The sequence below is a fragment of the Falco punctatus genome, assembly GCF_963210335.1.
Source record: "Falco punctatus genome assembly, chromosome: 17".
Taxonomy (NCBI): Eukaryota; Metazoa; Chordata; class Aves; order Falconiformes; family Falconidae; genus Falco; species Falco punctatus.
In genome coordinates, this window is record NC_137597.1 from 5,660,330 (window position 1) to 5,678,810 (window position 18,481).

Consider the following 18,481-nt stretch of genomic DNA (forward strand, 5'->3'; position numbering starts at 1 on the left):
CCTACACCGAGCGTCCCCCGGCCCCGGCCCCGCCCCGGCCCCGCCCCTCACCGCAGCGCTCGTGGCGCCACCTGGCGGCGCTCCCTGCAATGCCATCGGTTTAGCGACACACAGAGCTGTCCCATTTAAACACCTTTTATTTCCTCCTTTTCATAAAAATTTATAATAGCCTTCCTCTTACATTTTATACAAAATATTTACTCTACTGAATAAATAAAACATGAACATCTGGCAGACAGTATATGATCTCAAAAGGAAAAACAGCATCCATCCATCCTTCCCTAACCTTGAGATTCACAAGTCTCACATTAAAGACATTTTCCCCTCCCCCCCCTCTGCTCTCCCCTCCCAGAAGGAAAGGAGAGGCACAGCATGCTTCACCCGTGAGCAGAACGTAGAAGTGCACCTACTACCTGAAACAGAAAAGCTCACGGTAACCGCCTCCGAGGAGCTCGTACCGCAACGTGTGATTTGTACAGCATCATCAAGTCCTGGGGAGATTTCGATGTTCACACAGGTTCTGTCAGTGACAACATGTAAGGGATGCGCTTACCTTTACTAGAACGCGCCTGTGTCCCTTGCTGGTCTGTACGTGACCCCGACACAGAGAAGCCGCTCTTAGCAGCAGCACGCTGGGTTAGGCGGAAAGGACAAATCTCACCAAGAAAGGAGTTTCTCAACAGATGCTCTGGAAAATGCCTCTCCTGTCAGCCCCAGCGAGTCCCTGGACTAGGAAGAAAGGCTTTTGGTAACAACAGAGCACACGGAGAGGGCCCTTGTGGCTGTGGGGGAGGCAGCTGCTGACCCCCCAGCTCCAGACCTGAGCTCAGTCTGTGCAGCCAGCTCGTGCGACGGGCTGGCATCGCGCTGGCGTGAGGTTACAAGCATGAAGGGTTATGAAGTGCTTTATGGACAGGGCGAGGCTGTAACCAGGGGGATGCTCTCACCCACTGCCAGGGCACCAGCATAGTGCCAAAGGCCGGTGTCCGGGGCACAGCCAGCCCAGTTCCAGCCAGTGTCCCATACTGGTCCTTCACACAGCTACAAAACTCAGGTTTCCCTGGAACCCCCGCTCCTCCTGATCCCTTACCCTGATCTCTCTCCGTTCTCCTCTGAGGCTGCTGCCTTGTCTTTCCTCCCCACTGAACTCTCACGCAGAAAGCTGCTCCCCTTGCCCCCCAGCTGCCCACCACCCATCCAGGGCAAACAGCCCGAATCTCCTGATGGAACAGGAGGGTAAGAAGGGAAGGAGCAATTACTGAATTTGCAAGGTTTCACTCCAGATGGAGAAATGGGAAGAAGGTTGCCAGGGGTAGGGGAGAAATGAGTCTCTTGGATAATCAAGTAGCCCTTCTCATACTTGCTGAACTGGCTAAAGCAAAAGCAGTGCAGCCAGAGGACAACTGGGTGAGGAGCCCCTGGTTCAGGCTGGATCGTGTCCCTCCAGCTGGATCAGCCAGCTCCAGAGAAACGAGCTCCGTCATCAGCCCGGGCACAGGTCAGGTCAAAGCAAGATGATGGGCACCCAGCAGGGACACGGTGGCAAAGAGCAAGAGCAGCCAGCTGCTGAGCCACAAGTTTGGTCACTCAGCTGTCTTTTCTGAACATAAATTAAGGAAAAGCAGGCACCTCCCTGGAAGCATATCTGATCTATAAGAAAACTGGAAAACCCCAGCCTGCCTTCTCCTAGGACCAGTGAGATCAGAGCCCACACTCCAGAAGCAGACACCAGATTTGCGGAGGAGATCCGGGTGACAAGTCCGTGACCTGCCGCCACGAAGGGGATGGGAGAACAGGGGGGCCAAAGGCACGCTTGGTCTCTCAGTGAAGGACAGGTCTGAGACCCTCCCCACACTAATACTAACCTGTCCAGCTCAGCCAAGACACAGGCTACACGTGCCATGAGCCCAAACCTCAGCGTGTCCACCAGCGACAGCTGCACCAAAGCCACCTCAGCACGTGGAGGGCAGGTCAGCCGAGGTATCTGGCAGGCTGAAGTGTTCTCCTCTTGAGAGACAGACACAAGTTATGGATCAAGAACTGCAACATCTCGTTCTTTCACGTTCCAAACTGAAGAACATTATAAAAGAAGGCTGCCTCCCCGTCCAGCCCACCGTTTTATCTCTTGGATGTCTGTAATGAAGTATCCAAGACCTTTATCCTCAAACCCGTACACCTGAAGTTTGGTGTGGAAGTACTCTTTAGGCACTTAAACAAAATGGCTCAATTATCAAAAGCACTTAACAGCACAGCAGCCTCCACCTGTGAAGGTTCCCCACATTTTACATCAGAACAAAATAAAAATAAAGGATTCTTCAGCACTCAGGTAGGGACCCATGAAAAATTTTGAGGCAGAGGTTACTGACCACTGGGAGCATTCATCCAAGAAACACCCCACCTTTGGCAAGAACATGTTGCCTCAAAGGCATCCTCCTGAAGCATGAAGAGGACAGAGACCAGGGTAGGAAGTACAGATGAAAAACTGTTTCCGTAGGTGGTTAAGCAGCTGCCAAATTCATCCCCAAAACAGCTGCATTTCAGCACACAAACCTTATTGTGGGAAAGGGAGGCTGGTAGGCATATAATTTGAGAAGAAATAACACAAAAACAGGGACCCTTTACGGGAAAGAAATGTTTAAAAAACTTCGAAGCCCTCTCAGGACTCGTCTGCAGACAGCAGGGGAGTAACCTTGCTTCCACGCCAAGGAATAGTCTGACAAGATCTTGCAAAAATAGCAACATTTTGCCCTTCAGCCGAACCTCACCAGCGCCTCTCACTGCCCACACACCTCCGCAGAAAAATTAGTCACAAACACTTTGTTTAGAGCAGCCACAGTTAAGGACCGTTGAACAGCTGCATACTCACAGCCTGGCCTCCAAAGGACCAATTCATGCCTTCCTCCACGCTCCGTAGGCAGTTTGGAGTCTACGTGGTGACTGCGGGCCAGGACCCTAGACTATGAGTAGTGTATGAGTAGTCGAGTGGCAGAAATCTGCCACCAGCAGAATTATTCCAGCTGGTCCAGTCCTATGGGGAATGGGACTGGCCAGAAGGGGACACGATCTGCTCGTGGGAGATGACTCACACCTGGGAGCTCAACAGACGGAACCATCCGGAAGCATTTGGTCCCAGTGCTACGGGAGCAAGAGGCACTTTGCCTTACTCTAACAGTGTTTATGTTGTGCCTCAGTAGTAACAGTATCTCGATTCCTGTCTAGAAATCAAACAAATTTCAAAAAGCCCAAACAAGTCTAACATAGTAAATATGTAATCTGGATCAGCAAATCACAGGCGTATTCAGCATCAAGAGTTTCTGTCCTGCTCCGTTTGTCCAGCCCCCAAGAACTAAGCTCACCCTGCTCTGAAGCAGCTGCCAGAGCGGCTGCAGGCACATTTCATCCCACCCACCTCCTGTTAACGATGCTGCTTTAGGAGCCTCCCTGGGCATGCTGGCAAGGTGTTAACTCTGCCACGGTGCTGGGCGGGGGGCTGCGCTCCCTGCAAGGTGCGCTCCTGCCAGCCGGCAAGCACAGCTGGCAGCCTCTGTCTGGGAAGAGGAGTCTGGCCTCGAAGGCTGCTTTGGGGACACGTTCCTGAGGGAAAACAGACGCAGCCAGCGACCAACTCCAGGCACCTACGCCAGCAGTGACTGCTGCCGAGTCCAGCTACTCATCAGCGGAGAAGCAACTGCTCCAGCCCCTCTGGACTGGCACGCTTGCTCCCAGGCAGCCTTGCAGCAAACCCCTTCTGGTCTACTTTGCTGCCACAGGACATAAAACCTCCTGAGAGCAGATTTTCCTTGTGATATGGCAGCATCTTTTAGTGGCCAGGTGTGGAAGAAGCACAGATCTGTTAGGGGACAAGGCAGGCAGCAGTTCTGAGCACTGGGGAGTGAGAGGTCAGAGCTACTGAGAACTGTGTGAAGAAAGCTAAAAACAATCATTAAAAAAAAAAAAAAAAAGTTAAGAAGTCTTTTCCCTCTGATGCAACTTGGTACATAGGTAAAAGGTAAGTCACTTTTTGGAACTGGTCCTAATGAAACGTTACTTGTTTTTCCAAAACAAGACATAGTAAGTTTTCTCCTAAATGGTTTCTCCCAGTCACAACAGAGGTGGGGAAGGACGGAAGCGTGTGTGCACACATACGCACCCCCTTTGCTCCACGGCCAAACCTTAGCCACCCATCTTTTTTTCCAAAGAAAACTCCTCCCAGTGTCCTATTTGCAGAAGTATTGCTCAAGAAGTTGAGTAAAACTACAAGCGGGGGAATAGGATACAGCTAGAACTGGAAAACAGGAGAGCCAATGATTCCCTCCCCCCCTTCCCATACCACCGCCTCTCCTGCTCACAAACACGACCCGTTATTAAAGGAAAAGTCCTTTCCTGTCTCTCCCCTGTATAACCCCTTTGGTGCTGGCTGTGCAGTGCTTCCTTCTGAACAAGGCACCTTTGGAAAGCACTGATGGCCCGAAGCACAATGCCCCGATGCCTCATATTTACACCTGAGATTAGCCCTGCTGCATCTCTCCTGCCCCCAGCCCCAGAACTACCCCCCCCCCGGGGCTATGGCATGGGGAGAGCAGGTGCCACACGAGGCTTCCCGTGGTGGCCACATGAACACACACATACACCTCGTATGGCCACGTGCAGGCACCCGCGCGCCGCCCCGGCGCTTTCCACATCACACCGAATACTTCACCATGTCACTCTTATCAAAGACAACTTTGGTTGCAAAGTAAATGGCGATCAGGCCGAAGCCGGCAGCTGACACCATGTAGGCAGTCACTGACTGTGTAAACTGGACAATGGACCCCATGAAGAGCGAGGGGACAACCTGAGAGAGGAGGAAAGCACTGTCCAAAATAGCCAGGTCCAAGCAGATCCCTCGGCCGGGAGCCACCGAGTCCGGTTCTCCCACCATCATCATAAGCGAGACGTCGCAGGAGGAGCTGACGCACAGAGCCGAGCTGGCAGCTGGAGGGCAGGAGGAAGAGGAGGAAGAAGAGAAGAGGCTCCCAGCATGTCCATTCTGGTAAGGCAGCTTCTGGCTGGAAAGGAGACCTTTGGAGAAGGCTGATTTCTTGTCCAGTCGAGCTGCATCTCCCTCCTCTTTGCTCTTGTATTTATGCAAAAATACCTGGGGGAAAGCAGAAGGGCATGTGAGGAATGAGTCGGCAGGGTGGAGCCCAGCAAGTGAGGTGGGGGGCAGGGGGGGCCCCATTTTTTGTGCAAGAGAGCAAAACCACTCTGTGCTTTGTGTGCACTGGGTCAGGCTGTTGGAGGTGGGGAGCGCCTGCAGAGAGCCTGGCCCATGTGAGATGGGCTCCAGGAGCCAGCCTGGCTTTTCCCAACTGGCGTGGGGTTCAAAGCAACCCTGACTCACGGGGGGAATCTGGCCAAGTGGTGCCTTTGCTGTGCTGAAGCTCTGGGGCTCAGCAGAGTGCTGCACCCCAAAGTCAGCCCAGGCTCTGTGCTGAGCCCTGGGTTGTCACCTCCTCACTGGGTGCCACGGGAATCTGGGCACCAACTACAGCTCATCCCACCCCGACAGCCGCTGGCGCACACTTGCAGGCCAGGAGCAAAGGGCCAGAGCCCACCTTGGAGCTATCACAAAGCCAGACCGTCCCCTCCGGTGCAAACGGGAGCGTTTATAAAACGGTTGACTGGGAAACCCAAACCCTCCAATGGGCAGGCAAACAGTTCAGAGCCCTGGGTGCACAGCCACTTCTTAGCACGTGGGACATTTCCAAACCAGCCGAGATGGCACAGCGCTGGGAACTCAGGAAAAAGCTCTGTTCTCAGCTCTGCAACAGACCGTGCATGCGTGACCTCAGCTGAGCTGCTTCATCTGCCAGACCTGCGCCTCCTCACTCAGGCTAGAAAAGGTGGGGGGCAAGAACAAGAATCTTTTTCTTCTCACGTTTTTTAGCCTCGCTCTGCTCAAGCTGTGAGATCTCTGGGGCATGGCTCACTCAAGCAGTATTCACAGAGTTATTTGGATCAAAAAACTCTCCAGGTAACACCAACAAATAATGGGCAGTCACGTGCAGACAGCAAAAATGCTGCAGAGCTCCAGCTTTAAAACTCCAGGGCACTTGCAATTATGCACAACCGCTGGTCTGCATGGGGTACAGCAGATAACGAAGGACACGTTAATCCATTATCTGCATGAGACTGAACAAAGAAAGAAAAGAAAAAGGAAAAAACAGCACCTGTTGGAGAGCACCGTACCCCCCGCAGGGCTCAGAGGGGCTTGCCTGAACTTCCTTTTGCAGGTGGGGCCTGGACACGGATCAGGAGCGTGTGGGCACTCCAGCTCTCTTGCAGGCCATCCCAATGCTTCCTGCAGCCCTGGCACCCACCCAGTTACACCCAGCCCTGCCCCGGTGTGTGTCAGCACCAGCCTGTCTCCCTTCATGCCGCCCCAGGCCATGGCTGCAGATCTGTAGCAGAAACAGTTTCAGATTCAATCTGAGAAGAGAAACCAGACGAGAACAATTTCACTGAACAGCAGTCCTCTTCCAAAAGCTTTACCTGGGCTCTGCTGAGCTGCTCGCTACACCCTCAGCTCCTCAGTTCTGCCTGGGCTCATGAATTTATGCTTAAACGCATCAACCCATGACCGTCGCTCACCTTGCGCGGAGCTTCAAAATCCTCCCACGTGCCTCCTACTGCCATCACGCTGCAAAGCAACTCAAACCCAGCACAGAAAGGGCACAGCGTGAGCCAGACTAGGATGTCCCCCGCAGCTCCAGCCCTTTGCACTTGACACTGACACTTCCAGAACCCTGCTGAGCTGCCCTAAAGGCTCAGGCCACAATTGCTTCGTTTCTATGCTGATGCCGGCTAGGACTTCAGAGATACGTATATGAGTCCTGGCTGGAGCATCTAAAAATACCAGTGCAGAGAATTTAGATCTAGAGAAAACGACTTAGAAACTCACAGGCATGACCTTGGTGAGAACTTAGGCTTTAAAACCACCCCTTGTAAGACAGGACACAACCACAGGAGCCACCAGTGCCTCAACCAAGAGCTTCATCTGCCTCTACAGCTGATGGGGAGCGGTGGGAGCAAGGAACCCAGCTCTCCCCAACCTCCTGCAGAAGGTGTGAGTGCTCACCATGCATCTCACCTCTACCGAGCTTTCAAGCGCTGTTAGAACATGCAGAGCTTTTCCTCCTGTTCCAGACGAGGTTTAGCAGCCATGCGAAGATGAGAGGACATGCAGGAGAGCAGAGTGACTTACACAGCCTGTGCACAGCAAGGAGCTCCAGCTGAGGTGGCCTTGCAGGCTTTCGCCAACGATCCCGCACAGGGTGGAAGCAACAGCCACTCTGGATGCCCCTTCTGCTGATTTGCTTCAGGAGGAGTGTTTAAAGGGGGGGGGGAGGGGAGTAAAAAAAGAGAGGGAAGAGAGGAAGCAGGAACGAGGGAAGGCAAACAAAACCGATGACAGATTCCAACAGTATAAGAATAAAGGACAGAACAGAAATGGGGACGCTGGACAACTTTCCACAAAAGGCATTTTGGGGGACTACTTCTTGTGGGGTCTCCCTGCAGCCTGCCGCAAAGTAGTTGGTAAAGGAAGGAGGAACTTTCAAGTTAGGGCAACAGAGAGGCCAAACCCAGCTGCACCCACACCTCGTTGTACTATGAGCGCTTCCCTGTCAAGCCTTTGACAAACAGTTGGGCATGTGGCCTTCACATTCCCAGCCTGTGGAGCTTGGTTTTCATTCTCTTGATCTTATGTCCATGGGAGATCCCAGCCAAGCTGAGTTTTTGCAAAGCAGAACACTCCCTCCTACCCCTATTTTGACAGGGTGCCTGATGCAAATTGGGGTGGGTTGGTCACAAGTATTTGCTCAATGTGAACATCTGGATGCCTGTGGTAAATCTCCTACTTATTTCATGAACCGCCTGCTATTGGGATGAAAGAGCTGCTCTCAAACCACAAATTAATTTGGCATTTGCAGCACAAGAGAAACTCCTATTAATCCAGTGTGCAACTCAGGAACCTCCTAGGACTTCTCCACAAGGATAACATCTGTGGGACACGATTACTAGCTTTTGTATTGGTGTCAAAAGTTTCACAATGTTTATTTTTCTTGGAGCTAGGGGAATAGAAAGAACCTCAGGTTTTCATTTTACTGATCTTCATGCTACAGACAAAAATTGGAAGGCAGGACCTCTAAGGGCTGAAAATTCTGGAGACTTTTAGCACCTCAGGTTGGCAGCGCTACAGATGTGACTTGGATGCAGAATGCACACAGGTGTAACTAACCTGCACCAGGTTCCCTAAAAGTATGCAGAACACAGAGAATCACAGGGCGCCCCTTTTGATACACCAACCCTAGCTGATTTCTCCCATCTTACTGCCTCCCCACTTTTTTAAATTGCATAATATGCTTGTTGCCAGCAGGGGATGCCTAAGGAAGGAGACGCTAAACTCTCTTAGCTCCTCCATTTCAGATGAATCTTCAGAGAAGACACAGCCTGGAGAGAAGAGGCACATGTGGAAAACCTTTGCACACAGGCATACGTTTCTCTTCCATGGGCTGAACTGACTGTACCAGCTACAAGTGGCAAAAGAGGCTGGCCAAGCTGTCCCCACAGCTACCTGGCACGTTGCCCCCTGGCGCGGATCCCTACCTGTTTTTCATGATGATACAGTGATGCCAGTGTGTATGGCAGGATCTGGAGTGCAGAGAAGGTGAAGCCCGTCAGAGCAGCTGAGATGGTAACAACGATGACACTGTGGGAAAGGCACATGACGAAGGCAGCCACGGGGAAGAACACCACGCTCGCCAGGTAGACTGCCCGCGTCCCAAACTGCTTCACCATCCGGTCCATGATTGTCGAAAAGAAGATGGATGTGATGCATTGCAGGAAGAGGCCCAAACTACCCATCCGGACACCTGTAGGTAAGCAGAGATGGTGACAGACACATGGTGACTACCCCCAGGCGTCACACAGCCAAACACCTTTGGTCCCCTTCCCCCTCCTTGGGTGCCCAGCTCAGTACAGCCCCTGCGGAGTGCAGCACAGCTGCAAAGAGCCCCAAGAACCGCACGGCTCGGTCAGGAAGCAGAGCAGCATCACCTGACGTATCGCAGGGCTGCAGCAGCCAGCCTGCAGCTCCCACCCTCCACCAGCAGCGAGTATCTCCTACGCTTGCTCCTGGGCACCCCAGTCTAACCAGAGGGGCAATGGGAGATGGGAGTCCCAATGCCATTCTTCTCTTTGGAAGTCGTTGTCCATTGTTTGCACCTTCCTACTCTTGAGGCAGGATCTGTCACCTGCTTATGAACCAGGATCTGCTGTTATCTGATGCCAAAACCAGCAACAGAACAAAAGGAGCAAGGAATTGTGCTTAAGCCAAGGTAAAGTATACAACACCCCCTAAATGACTGCACTATCCGGTAGCAATCCAGACCTTACCCTTTGCAAAGATCTATCAGATTTCAGGGAATTAAAAGCATTAACTCTTTGAAGTAAGGATCATTACTCAACACATGTTTCTATGACAGCTAGCACAATGGAGTCCTGACCTCCTGGAAGCTATACAGTGCAAGTGTTAAGTAATAATTAAGCTCCCTTTAAGTTAAACAGACACTCAGCACAAAGAGGCAGTGTACTGCAGAGCTCACGGAGGCAGTGAGTGGAAAACTCAGAGGGCAAGACATACAGCTGGAGGAGGAGGGCCAGGAAGGTGCCACCGACAATAAAAGACTTAGATCAGGGAGAGCAAAAGAAGGGCTGGGCAGCGAGTCAAGGCTCTGGCACACCACAGCAGGCAACAACAGTAGGCAGGTAACGTGCCACAGCGAGCAGCATCCCATGATGTGGACATAGCAGCTACAGATTCCAGCGGTGAGCGCTATCGGAAAGCATTGGAGAGAGGGGTGAGAACTGGGGAAGCGGCTCAAGGGCTCCCGAGATCCAGATGTGAGATGGGAATCTCACAGCAGCATGAAAGGAAGATGCAGCAAAGCCCACCGCACTGCCACTGAGCATGTCCTGGTTTTCCAGCCCCTGCTCTCCAGGAGATGGGGAGCACCATCACCCCTCATGTAAAAAGGAGGGAAAAGCAGTGAAAGGAGCTGGCAACAGCAGCCACAGAGAGAGCCGGATCCATCCTGTTCAGTGCACAACCTGCCGGATTGTTCTGCCTCTTAACAATTCAGCCCCAGGCCAGGGCTGCACTGCCAGATCCAGTTCTCTGCTGGGTAACTCACAGGACAAAAAAATTTCCCTGTTTGGTCCACTGTGCAATGCTCTGGGAGCCGGGGGGGAATGCTTTTTCCTGACCCATCTGTAAAGTCTACTTTCCTGTAACTATTTCACATTACGAGCAGAGCTGAGCTCATTCCTAGCTTCCACCAAACGCTGCTGTCCTAGGGAACACGTGCTGCAGCCTCAGAGTAGCTGGTTCACTTCTCACCTTCATCATAGTGGCGCCTGGCATCCGTGCCCGGCTTGGCTCTGGGGATGCCGTGGTACAGCCCTTCCCCAACAAAGTCTGTGTAGAACAGCATGAAAGTCATGAGTGCCATCCAGCTGCAGAGCTCGGCCACGAACAGGCGCCGGATGACCTTGGGGATGCGGCAGTAGAGGCTGTGAAGCCGCGGCACCAGCGTGCAGAGGTTTCTCAGGGCCTGCATCGTATGCCTGGCCTGCAGGAGACACGAGCTCCTGGAGAGCTGGCAAGAGCAGCAGGCAGGAGGCGAGGGCTTAGGGGGAGCGTCCTTCAGCGCTGGGCCATCCAGAACATCTGCCGGGGTGGCCGCCTCCTCCGACACAAAGAGTGTGGCCAGCACACAGCCGAGGAAGATGATGGCAAGGAGGCTGAAGAGGCAGGTCTCCTGCCCTCCCAAGTACGGGGCCAGGAAGCTGCCGCCCCAGTCAATGGCTGGGAGCAGGTAGCCGATGCAGCCCCCCAAGCTGATCATGAAGGCGTACATGGAGAAGGCCTGGCGGCAGTTGTCTGGCTCCTGGAAGAGGTCTGAGAGCAGGGCCTCCAGCGGCGTGAAGCAGACCTGGCCGCAGAAATCCAGTAGCCCAATGCCCAGGATGAGGAAGGCAATCTCCAGCGGGCGAGTGTTGAGGGCAAACAGGCTGGCCAGGCTGCTGGCATGTGGGATGACGAAGAGGCTCAGCAGGACTCCCAGGCAAAGCATCCAGATGAAAGGCCGCCTTCGGCCATAGCTGCTGTGCCAGTGGTCGCTGGCAGATCCAATCAGTGGGACAAAAACCAAGCCAAGGACAGGTCCTATCCCTGGAAAAGAGAAAGGGGTGGCGTTAGGGGGACAGATCTGGAGGACACTGGTGTGCATGCTCTGTATAAAAAGCCTGGGATGCTTCAGGACCTCATTAAGCTTCACAGGGTCACAGCCCCCTCCTCCAAGGCTGCCCTTGACCAAACAGCAGCCTTGCAACCACCCCGCAGAGGCAAGCCTCCATGCCCTCATTAGCCCACACCCTCCAGTCTCGAAGGGGAAACAAGCACCTCAAAGACGAGAGACGAACTGCCTACCCAAAACCATGGTCATGAACTTCTCCTCCACACCCACTTCCAGCAGCAGCGGAGGCACGTAGGTTATCCCTGCTGCCAGGCAGACCTCCAGGCCAAACGTCAGCGAGTTGACCAGCAGGAGCTGGGTCTTGCGGTTGTGGAAGAGCATGGTGAGCCAGGTCCTCTGAGCCACGCTGCCCCGACACCCCTCACTGCCACAGGGCTGTGTCGCTCCGGCTGTGGCACTCCCGGGCATGCCCCCCAGGCAAGGTCTGGAGCTTCCCTTCCTGGTCTGCTGGACAGATGCTGTCTCCCATTTTTAGCAACGGTGAATGAACCGTCTTTTCCTCTTCCTCTTATTGCAAGATGTGGCCCCAGCACTGTTGGGTCTGGCCGTGGGCTGGCAGGAATCCCACCCCAGGCTTCCCCTCCTGCTCACGTGCTGTGGTCTGAGAGAAGAGAGAGCTTGTTAGGCACAGTGCGGTCCAGGGCAGGGGAAAGGGCAAAACCCAGGTATCATGCAGACATGTCATCCCTGAAAGAGAGTCTCCCCATTCCCGACAGGCTTGCAGGCACAGGACGATGAAGAGGGGACATCTGGGAGAGCGGCAGGGTTAAAAGATGCAAACTACATCGGTGCCAGGTTTCGTGACAGGTGAGACAGGCACCTGTCAGACATGGTTCGGGAAAATCCAATCCTGCCTTCGGGCTGAGGGAGGTCTAATGACCTCTCAGTGTCCTGTCCGGCCTCTTCTTATAGATGGGCAGTTGTAGCAGAGAGACAAAAGGACTGAGGGTCCCCTCTCCCAGTGAAATCAATTAAGAGCCCACTTGGAGGATCAGGGCTGCAGGCACTCGCCTGCAGTCACACAGGGTCATCTCTAGAGACCCACACCGCTCCTAATGACCGGGGCATCTCCCGTGCTGCTCTGCAGGCTCCCAGGGAAGCAGTTTCACCCCAATCCTGCCTCCAGCCCCTGAGATGGGGCGCAGAGAACAGATGGTGCCTCCATGGAGTTTCACAAACAAACCTGACCCACTTTAGCCTCATCTAACAGTGAATGGCAATTACCTTACTCATTAGTCTGAGTCATTTATTTGCCCAGTAACATGCTCCCTCTCTCTCCAGCCTTCTTCAGAGGGGAGAGGCCACCAGATCAGGACAGGGACTAAGTAGCTAAGGCAAGAGTAAGCAGATGCTTCTTAGTAACCTGTTATGAGCCTGCCACTATGTCAGTCTACGAACAAAAGAAATCCTGCAAGGTTGCCAGCATCTAGCCCACCAAACTGCTGTTTTGCTAAAAGCATCTCAGAAAGATGGTCTGTAGTTATTCTGGGAAAGGTAGAAGGAGTTAGCAAGACATTAATTCAGGAGTAAAACAACTTGCTGCCTAATTCTCAGGGTTCATGTGCTCCGACTTCTCACCCTAAATGAGCCCTGATCGAGTTGCCCTGTGGCAACAAGGCACAACGGGTCCGATCAGCCTGAATGTCCTTCAGCTTATGACCCATTTCTGGACTGTGCAGCATGTTCCCAGTTTGCAGAGACGCTTCTGCCTCCTGTCCCACCACAGTGCAGCCCCAAGTGCTTTGGGGTCTTTGGATGAAGGGGACTGAACAGAACGTGAGACACACAGGAGGAGTTTCCCCCCGTAACTGCCTGCCTGCACCCCGCACGCCAGAGCAGCCGGCTGGTGCATCGTTTCCCTTCCTTAGCTGCAGAGAGGGAACCCATCTGAAGAAACGAGGAGAAAATCCAGTTTTGCAGCCCACTAAATTCTTTGCCTCCATTGCAGCGGAGAGGAAAAGGCTCCTACAGGGCACGTCCCCGCCAACACTCGCCTTTGCCATGCCTGGCAGAGCGGGTGGGACCTGGCAGGGCGGCTGGTCAGGGGGCTGAGCGGGGTGCTCAGAGGGTGTGCAGGGGCTGCTGAACCTGCAGTGCCCCGGGCCACAGCTCTGCCACAGCTGCACTGGGCAGCGGGAAATCTCCAGGTTATCACCAAACGTGCTGCAAATTAGCGTTCCCTAACTCCACAGAGCGCGCGTGTTTATTGGACCTCCATCACGGCGCAAGTGTTAGTAAACAGGTACAGTTGGGGCAGTTTCCCGCTTTCTCACTTTTCTCTTTCTTCCCCTCTTTGCCATCAGCCAAATAACTCATACAGAGATGACTGGGTGAAGCTGGAAGCGTGGCCATGAGGTTTTTACAAAGATGCAAGCATCGCGCTCTCCTCTCGCCGCTGCAGAGGAAACACACCACTCCTGAGCTGAGGAGCTGTCGGGCTGCCAATTACGCACAATAAATACTATTTTCCTTCCAGGATCCCTCACTTTCCCCCTCCACACTTGCTTAGACCTCGACTGTCACAAAAGATACCTCCTTTTAATAACCGTGAACATTTAAATAACTTGCCCAAGGTCAAACAGCGAGCTAACGGCAGAGGGGAACAGCAGCAGCTTTCCTTTAATCGCACGACAAGACTTCAAAGGAACGCTTGGAGACCCCAGATAGGCTCCGTGTTGCTTCAGATGCCTTCTATCTGCAAGGAAGCGATTGGGGGCAGCAACCACCTTTCTCAGATGTGGGCTAGACACAGGATGTCTCAGCCTTGTTCGTTTGTGATGGGTGCCCAGCTGGCTGACAGCCTTGGGATAGGAATTTAAGCTGCAGCCCTGCAGCTCCAGCAGCGCAAGCCTCGGTGCTATTCGCTGGAGGAAGCAGACTCACAAACCAAAATGAACCGAGCCACCATCAGTGTACATCTCCTTTCCAGGTCTAGCTTAATGTCCACTGCCTGCTGTAGTCCAGGGTCTGGAAGGCTTGCAGAGGGGGGTTTAGCCCAAGGTAAACCCCAAACGTTAAGTAAAAGATGTCTCACACGCACAGAGAAATAAAAATGGGTTTCTTCCCTTTTACTGCAGCGTCACCTCTAGCCCTGGGGAGGAAGCAGGAATCTGTCCGTCTCCCCCACTGCCTGACAGTTTCAGTTTTGAGGCAGAGGGGCTGAATTTCTCGTCAATGGCTAAGACAAGACCCGTCTCTTCCCCTCTCCACACCCTCAGAGGGCTTTAACAAAAAAATAAAACCCAGCATACCCAGAAGCAATACTCACATACAGCCAGAGATGAGAAGCTGACAACAGCAACCAAGTTATACGCAGAGTTGCAACCGATTCTGAACCCTTTTCTGTTTAAATGGCATTTTGTCCCAACACCCATCAATGACTTTGTTTTGTTCACGGGATACAGAGAGACGGATTGGCTTAGCTGCAAAGAAATACCAGCGCAGACTAGGAAAATCATCTGAACAAGTTGTTCTGTAAGGAAGAGGCAGAGGGATGGAAAAGGAGGGTTTGGGAGGCCAGGCTGAAAGGACGGCAGAAGCCGGGACTCACCTCCTCGGCGCTGAGCGGTGACAGGTGATCCCTGCGCTCCCCAAAGCCAGCCCAGCGCGGCACACAGCATTCAGGAAAAGCTACTTAAGTAGTTTGCAGGCAAGCAGAGGTGGAACCGAGCGGGTTTGGTTTCAGGGCCCTCCCTGCCTCCTGATAACACCACGTTACTATATTATATTAGCTCCACAACCACACCTGCGCCTGAGCCCCTCGCATCAGGCGCTGAGCAAACACACGCTGCAGGCACCAGCCCTGGGAAGCTGCCGTTTGCACCGTGCTTCCAGCTCCGAAGGAAACTCCAGGGCTGGGTTCACACCTGAACTTTGCCCAAAGCACTGCCCTGCCGTTAAAATTTGTTACCTGCCCTCGCTGGTCTCGCTGGCACTTCACAAACAGGCAGCAGAGAGAGATTTAGTACAGGGAATTGTTATTTTCGTTTTACAGATAATGAGACGTTCCCTGCAGCTTTGCAGGTAACAGTCTGGCTCTAAATAACAGCCCCAGCAGCAAAACCAAACACTTCATTTAAACCACTAATCTCTCCCAGGACAATTCCTCTGGCATACTATGCAGGAGGACTGGTTTGGTGCTGGTGCTCTATAGCTTTGTCCTGGTGTGGAAGGAGGCAGGGAAACATCTCCTGACTGGGAGATCCTGGTGTAACAGCAGCATTTGCACATCACACCCAACAGCCTGTCCAGCCCAGTGGGATTTGGCATCTTGTGCTGGGGAGACCTTGCACAGTCTGGCAGGGGGTGGGGGGTGGCTGGTCCAAAAAGCTGCACGAAAGCAAGCACCTCATGCCCTGTGGTCTCAGCTTCCCAAAACTTCTACCATAGGGGCAGTATTTGTCCTTCCCTATGGAGCACAATGCCAAGTGCCTTGGCAAGGATAACACCCACCCCCCCAAAAGGGCCATAGCAGCCCCTCTGTGTAAGCTTTCCTGCACACAGCAGCAGGAGGGAGCCACATGTGGGGCTTTTTCACAGCTGCTCACCAAGCTGTCATGCCATGGGGACATCATCTGCTGCTGAGCGTTAAGGCTCTTCCTCTGCTCTTCCTCTCCCGCCCCAAGGAGAAGTAAAGCATCTTGAAACCCAGGGTTTCTGTTTTACTTTTAAGCTTGCAAACCAAATTTTTCCTTTCTCTGCAGAGAAACAACAGATCAACTTGGAGAGGCTGGTTCACCTGGCAGCCAGGTAGGAGGGCGGGTCCTGGGGGCAGGAGCAAAGCAGCAGATGCTGGACAAAGGCAACCGGAGGGGAGAGGGCTCTCTGCCACCCACCTGCACAGAGCAGCCTTTTCAGCAACGGCAACCAAAGCTGAAAGGCTGGCACCTCCTGCAGCCCTGGTGTCTCCTGCCCTCTCTCCCCTCTCCTGCTCAAGCACCCAGAAGAACGGGGAGCAGCCAGGCAGGCTGCCTCCGTGGGTGCAACTCCCCCAGCAGCACCAGCAGGGAGCAAGGAGAAGGAGCAGGGATGGAACCAGGGAAAGCGGCTTCTCAGGGGCCATTTCTCTAAAGGCAACGGGCCAGCAGGTTGAGTTCACACGTTTCCCCTACTCAGAGTTCGTTCACACACAGCAGAAGCGTTGACAAACGTCTTCCTGCGCTCACTGTGGCACAGAGACGCAGCAGGGCCCTGCATGAGGAAACCCCTGGTCTGAGCTGTGCCCCAGCAAGGGCACAGACACGCACGTGGAAACGGGGCTGAATTCACGGGTGATGTCAGATGCACGGGCTCCTTTACAGAAAGCAACCCCAGCGTCAGCAGGCACCCACCTCCCGCCTCCCATCAGCCGGCGCAGGCGTTGCTGTGTGCCCATGCGAACAGACTTTGAACCGCACCTTTCACTTTCAGAAGAAACGAACTCCAAGACACCTGAAGAAAGTGGACTACGTGCAGGGCGCTGACGGACGTGAACGAGCAAACACCGAGTCTCTCCTCCTCCCAATCTCCTCTAATCTTTCTGACGTTCGATCTTACAAGTAATTGCATCTAAACAGTGATTAAATAGAATGAAGATGGAGGGACAGATATTTTAAAAATAAAATTGGGGTGTAGTTGCATGGCAGACAAAAATTCATTTATCTCTCAGAAGAATCCACACCCTTCCATAATCCTTCCAGTCTCTCACACGGGTGCAGAAGGGACAAGAGTCGTTATTCAAGGTGGTAGCAGCAGCCTCCCTGATTTATCACAGCCGCGCACCTACCCCACAGTTCAACAAACAGCCACAGCAATGGTCAGACAACAGAGAATTCGATTCATCAACTATTTGTGACCCGTCAGGGCTCTGTAATAACCTGAGCCCTGTCTTACATGGGAAGGAATTTCCCCACGAAAGCCTTTGCCTTGGCAAAGGAAAAGGCAAAGCCCTGGCTCTGCGGAGAAGCACACGAGGCAGCTGGTACTGGCCAGCACTGGAGGCAGGAGCTGGTGCTGTGCGGGGAGCTCTGGTGGGAGCTGCTCCAGCCCAGCCATCCCCAGGTGATATGGACCCACACCTCCCCTCCCCACGGCACGGCAGGTTTGGTGCAGGAACCTACTCCCACCAGGAGCAGAGAGAGGGGAGGGGGCGAAGGGTATGGCTGGCCATTGGGTTTCCATTCATAACCACCCGTTACATTTCCAACCTTCCAAGGGGCTCTTTATGAATGTTATTAATTCCCCGCTCCCTGGAAGCCCTTTGGAAGAAAGGGTGGGAGAGAGCACAAGGGCGAGTGCTTAGGGAAGGGCTGTTCATACAGTGCCAGATCCTTTCACAGCTATCAGTGTCCATTCACCGCAGCTGAATGTGAAATACACCATGGAGAATAGCCCTGGCAGGCTTGCGCGGGATGAAATGGAAAACTCACCTGACCCCTCCTGACCCTCTCCCCTTCCCCCTCCCCTCCCAAATCTCCTTGACCCCATTCACAGCGTGGGGAGAGGGGAGTGGTCATTAAGCAGGGATGGGAGAACGGCCATTTATTTAGTCTCTCTGAATTAACTCTGCGTTTCCTTTGAGCTCGGGGGCTCCATTATATCGGCTTCGGCAGCTCTGCTTAGGGAAAGAGCAGCAGTGGGTGGAAATCCCCTCCGACGAGAACAAGGAAGACCTGGGCATCCCAGCCCATTTGAAATTCCCTCCCTCACCCCACAGTGCAGCAGCCCAGACACCAGGATATATTAATCTACGACTAAATGCTACAGATGCTTCCAGAGTTACAGGCAGGGGCAGGTCCCCGCAACAGCGCAGAAGACCTTCCACGCAGTTTGGTTCAAAGGGAGACATCTGAATTTACTAGGACTGGGGGTTAGTTCCTTCCTGCCGTGCTGCAATTGCGTTGCTGCAGCACCTACAACGTGATCATCCGGCTTTCAGGGTGACGTAAAAGCCAGAGCTTAGTTCAGGCCCTCTCGTGCTTGCCGCTCTCCTGATGCAGGCTGATCCCCAGCCCAACAGACACACACCGAGGCTGAAGGCAGCTCACCTCCATCCCCGTTTGGTGAACTGAAAGTAAGAAGCCAAAGAGAGAAGAAGCCACCAACGTGAAGCACCTGCAGCCAGCAGCTGATTTTCAGGAGGC

General features: G+C 53.4%; 1 protein-coding gene and 1 long non-coding RNA gene across 6 annotated transcripts in view; one reads left to right on the plus strand and one right to left on the minus strand.

The window, feature by feature from the left end:
- Positions 1-119: 119 nt before the first annotated feature.
- Positions 120-18,481, minus strand: part of SLC45A3 (solute carrier family 45 member 3) — a 49,333-nt gene continuing 30,971 nt past the window's right edge. For all 5 annotated transcript variants that reach the window (XM_080367662.1, XM_080367660.1, XM_080367661.1 and 2 more), the window contains 4 exons: positions 11,534-11,961; positions 10,442-11,275; positions 8,650-8,915; positions 120-5,137 (listed from right to left, as the gene is read on the minus strand). In XM_080367662.1, coding sequence (XP_080223788.1) covers positions 4,682-5,137; positions 8,650-8,915; positions 10,442-11,275; positions 11,534-11,768 — 1,791 coding nt within the window. In that variant the 5' untranslated portion in view covers positions 11,769-11,961 and the 3' untranslated portion in view covers positions 120-4,681. The remainder of the gene's footprint in view (positions 5,138-8,649; positions 8,916-10,441; positions 11,276-11,533; positions 11,962-18,481) is intronic.
- Positions 11,968-16,978, plus strand: LOC308054590. Its single transcript, XR_013924161.1, has 2 exons — positions 11,968-16,109; positions 16,770-16,978. It is a non-coding gene; the product is annotated as an uncharacterized lncRNA (long non-coding RNA).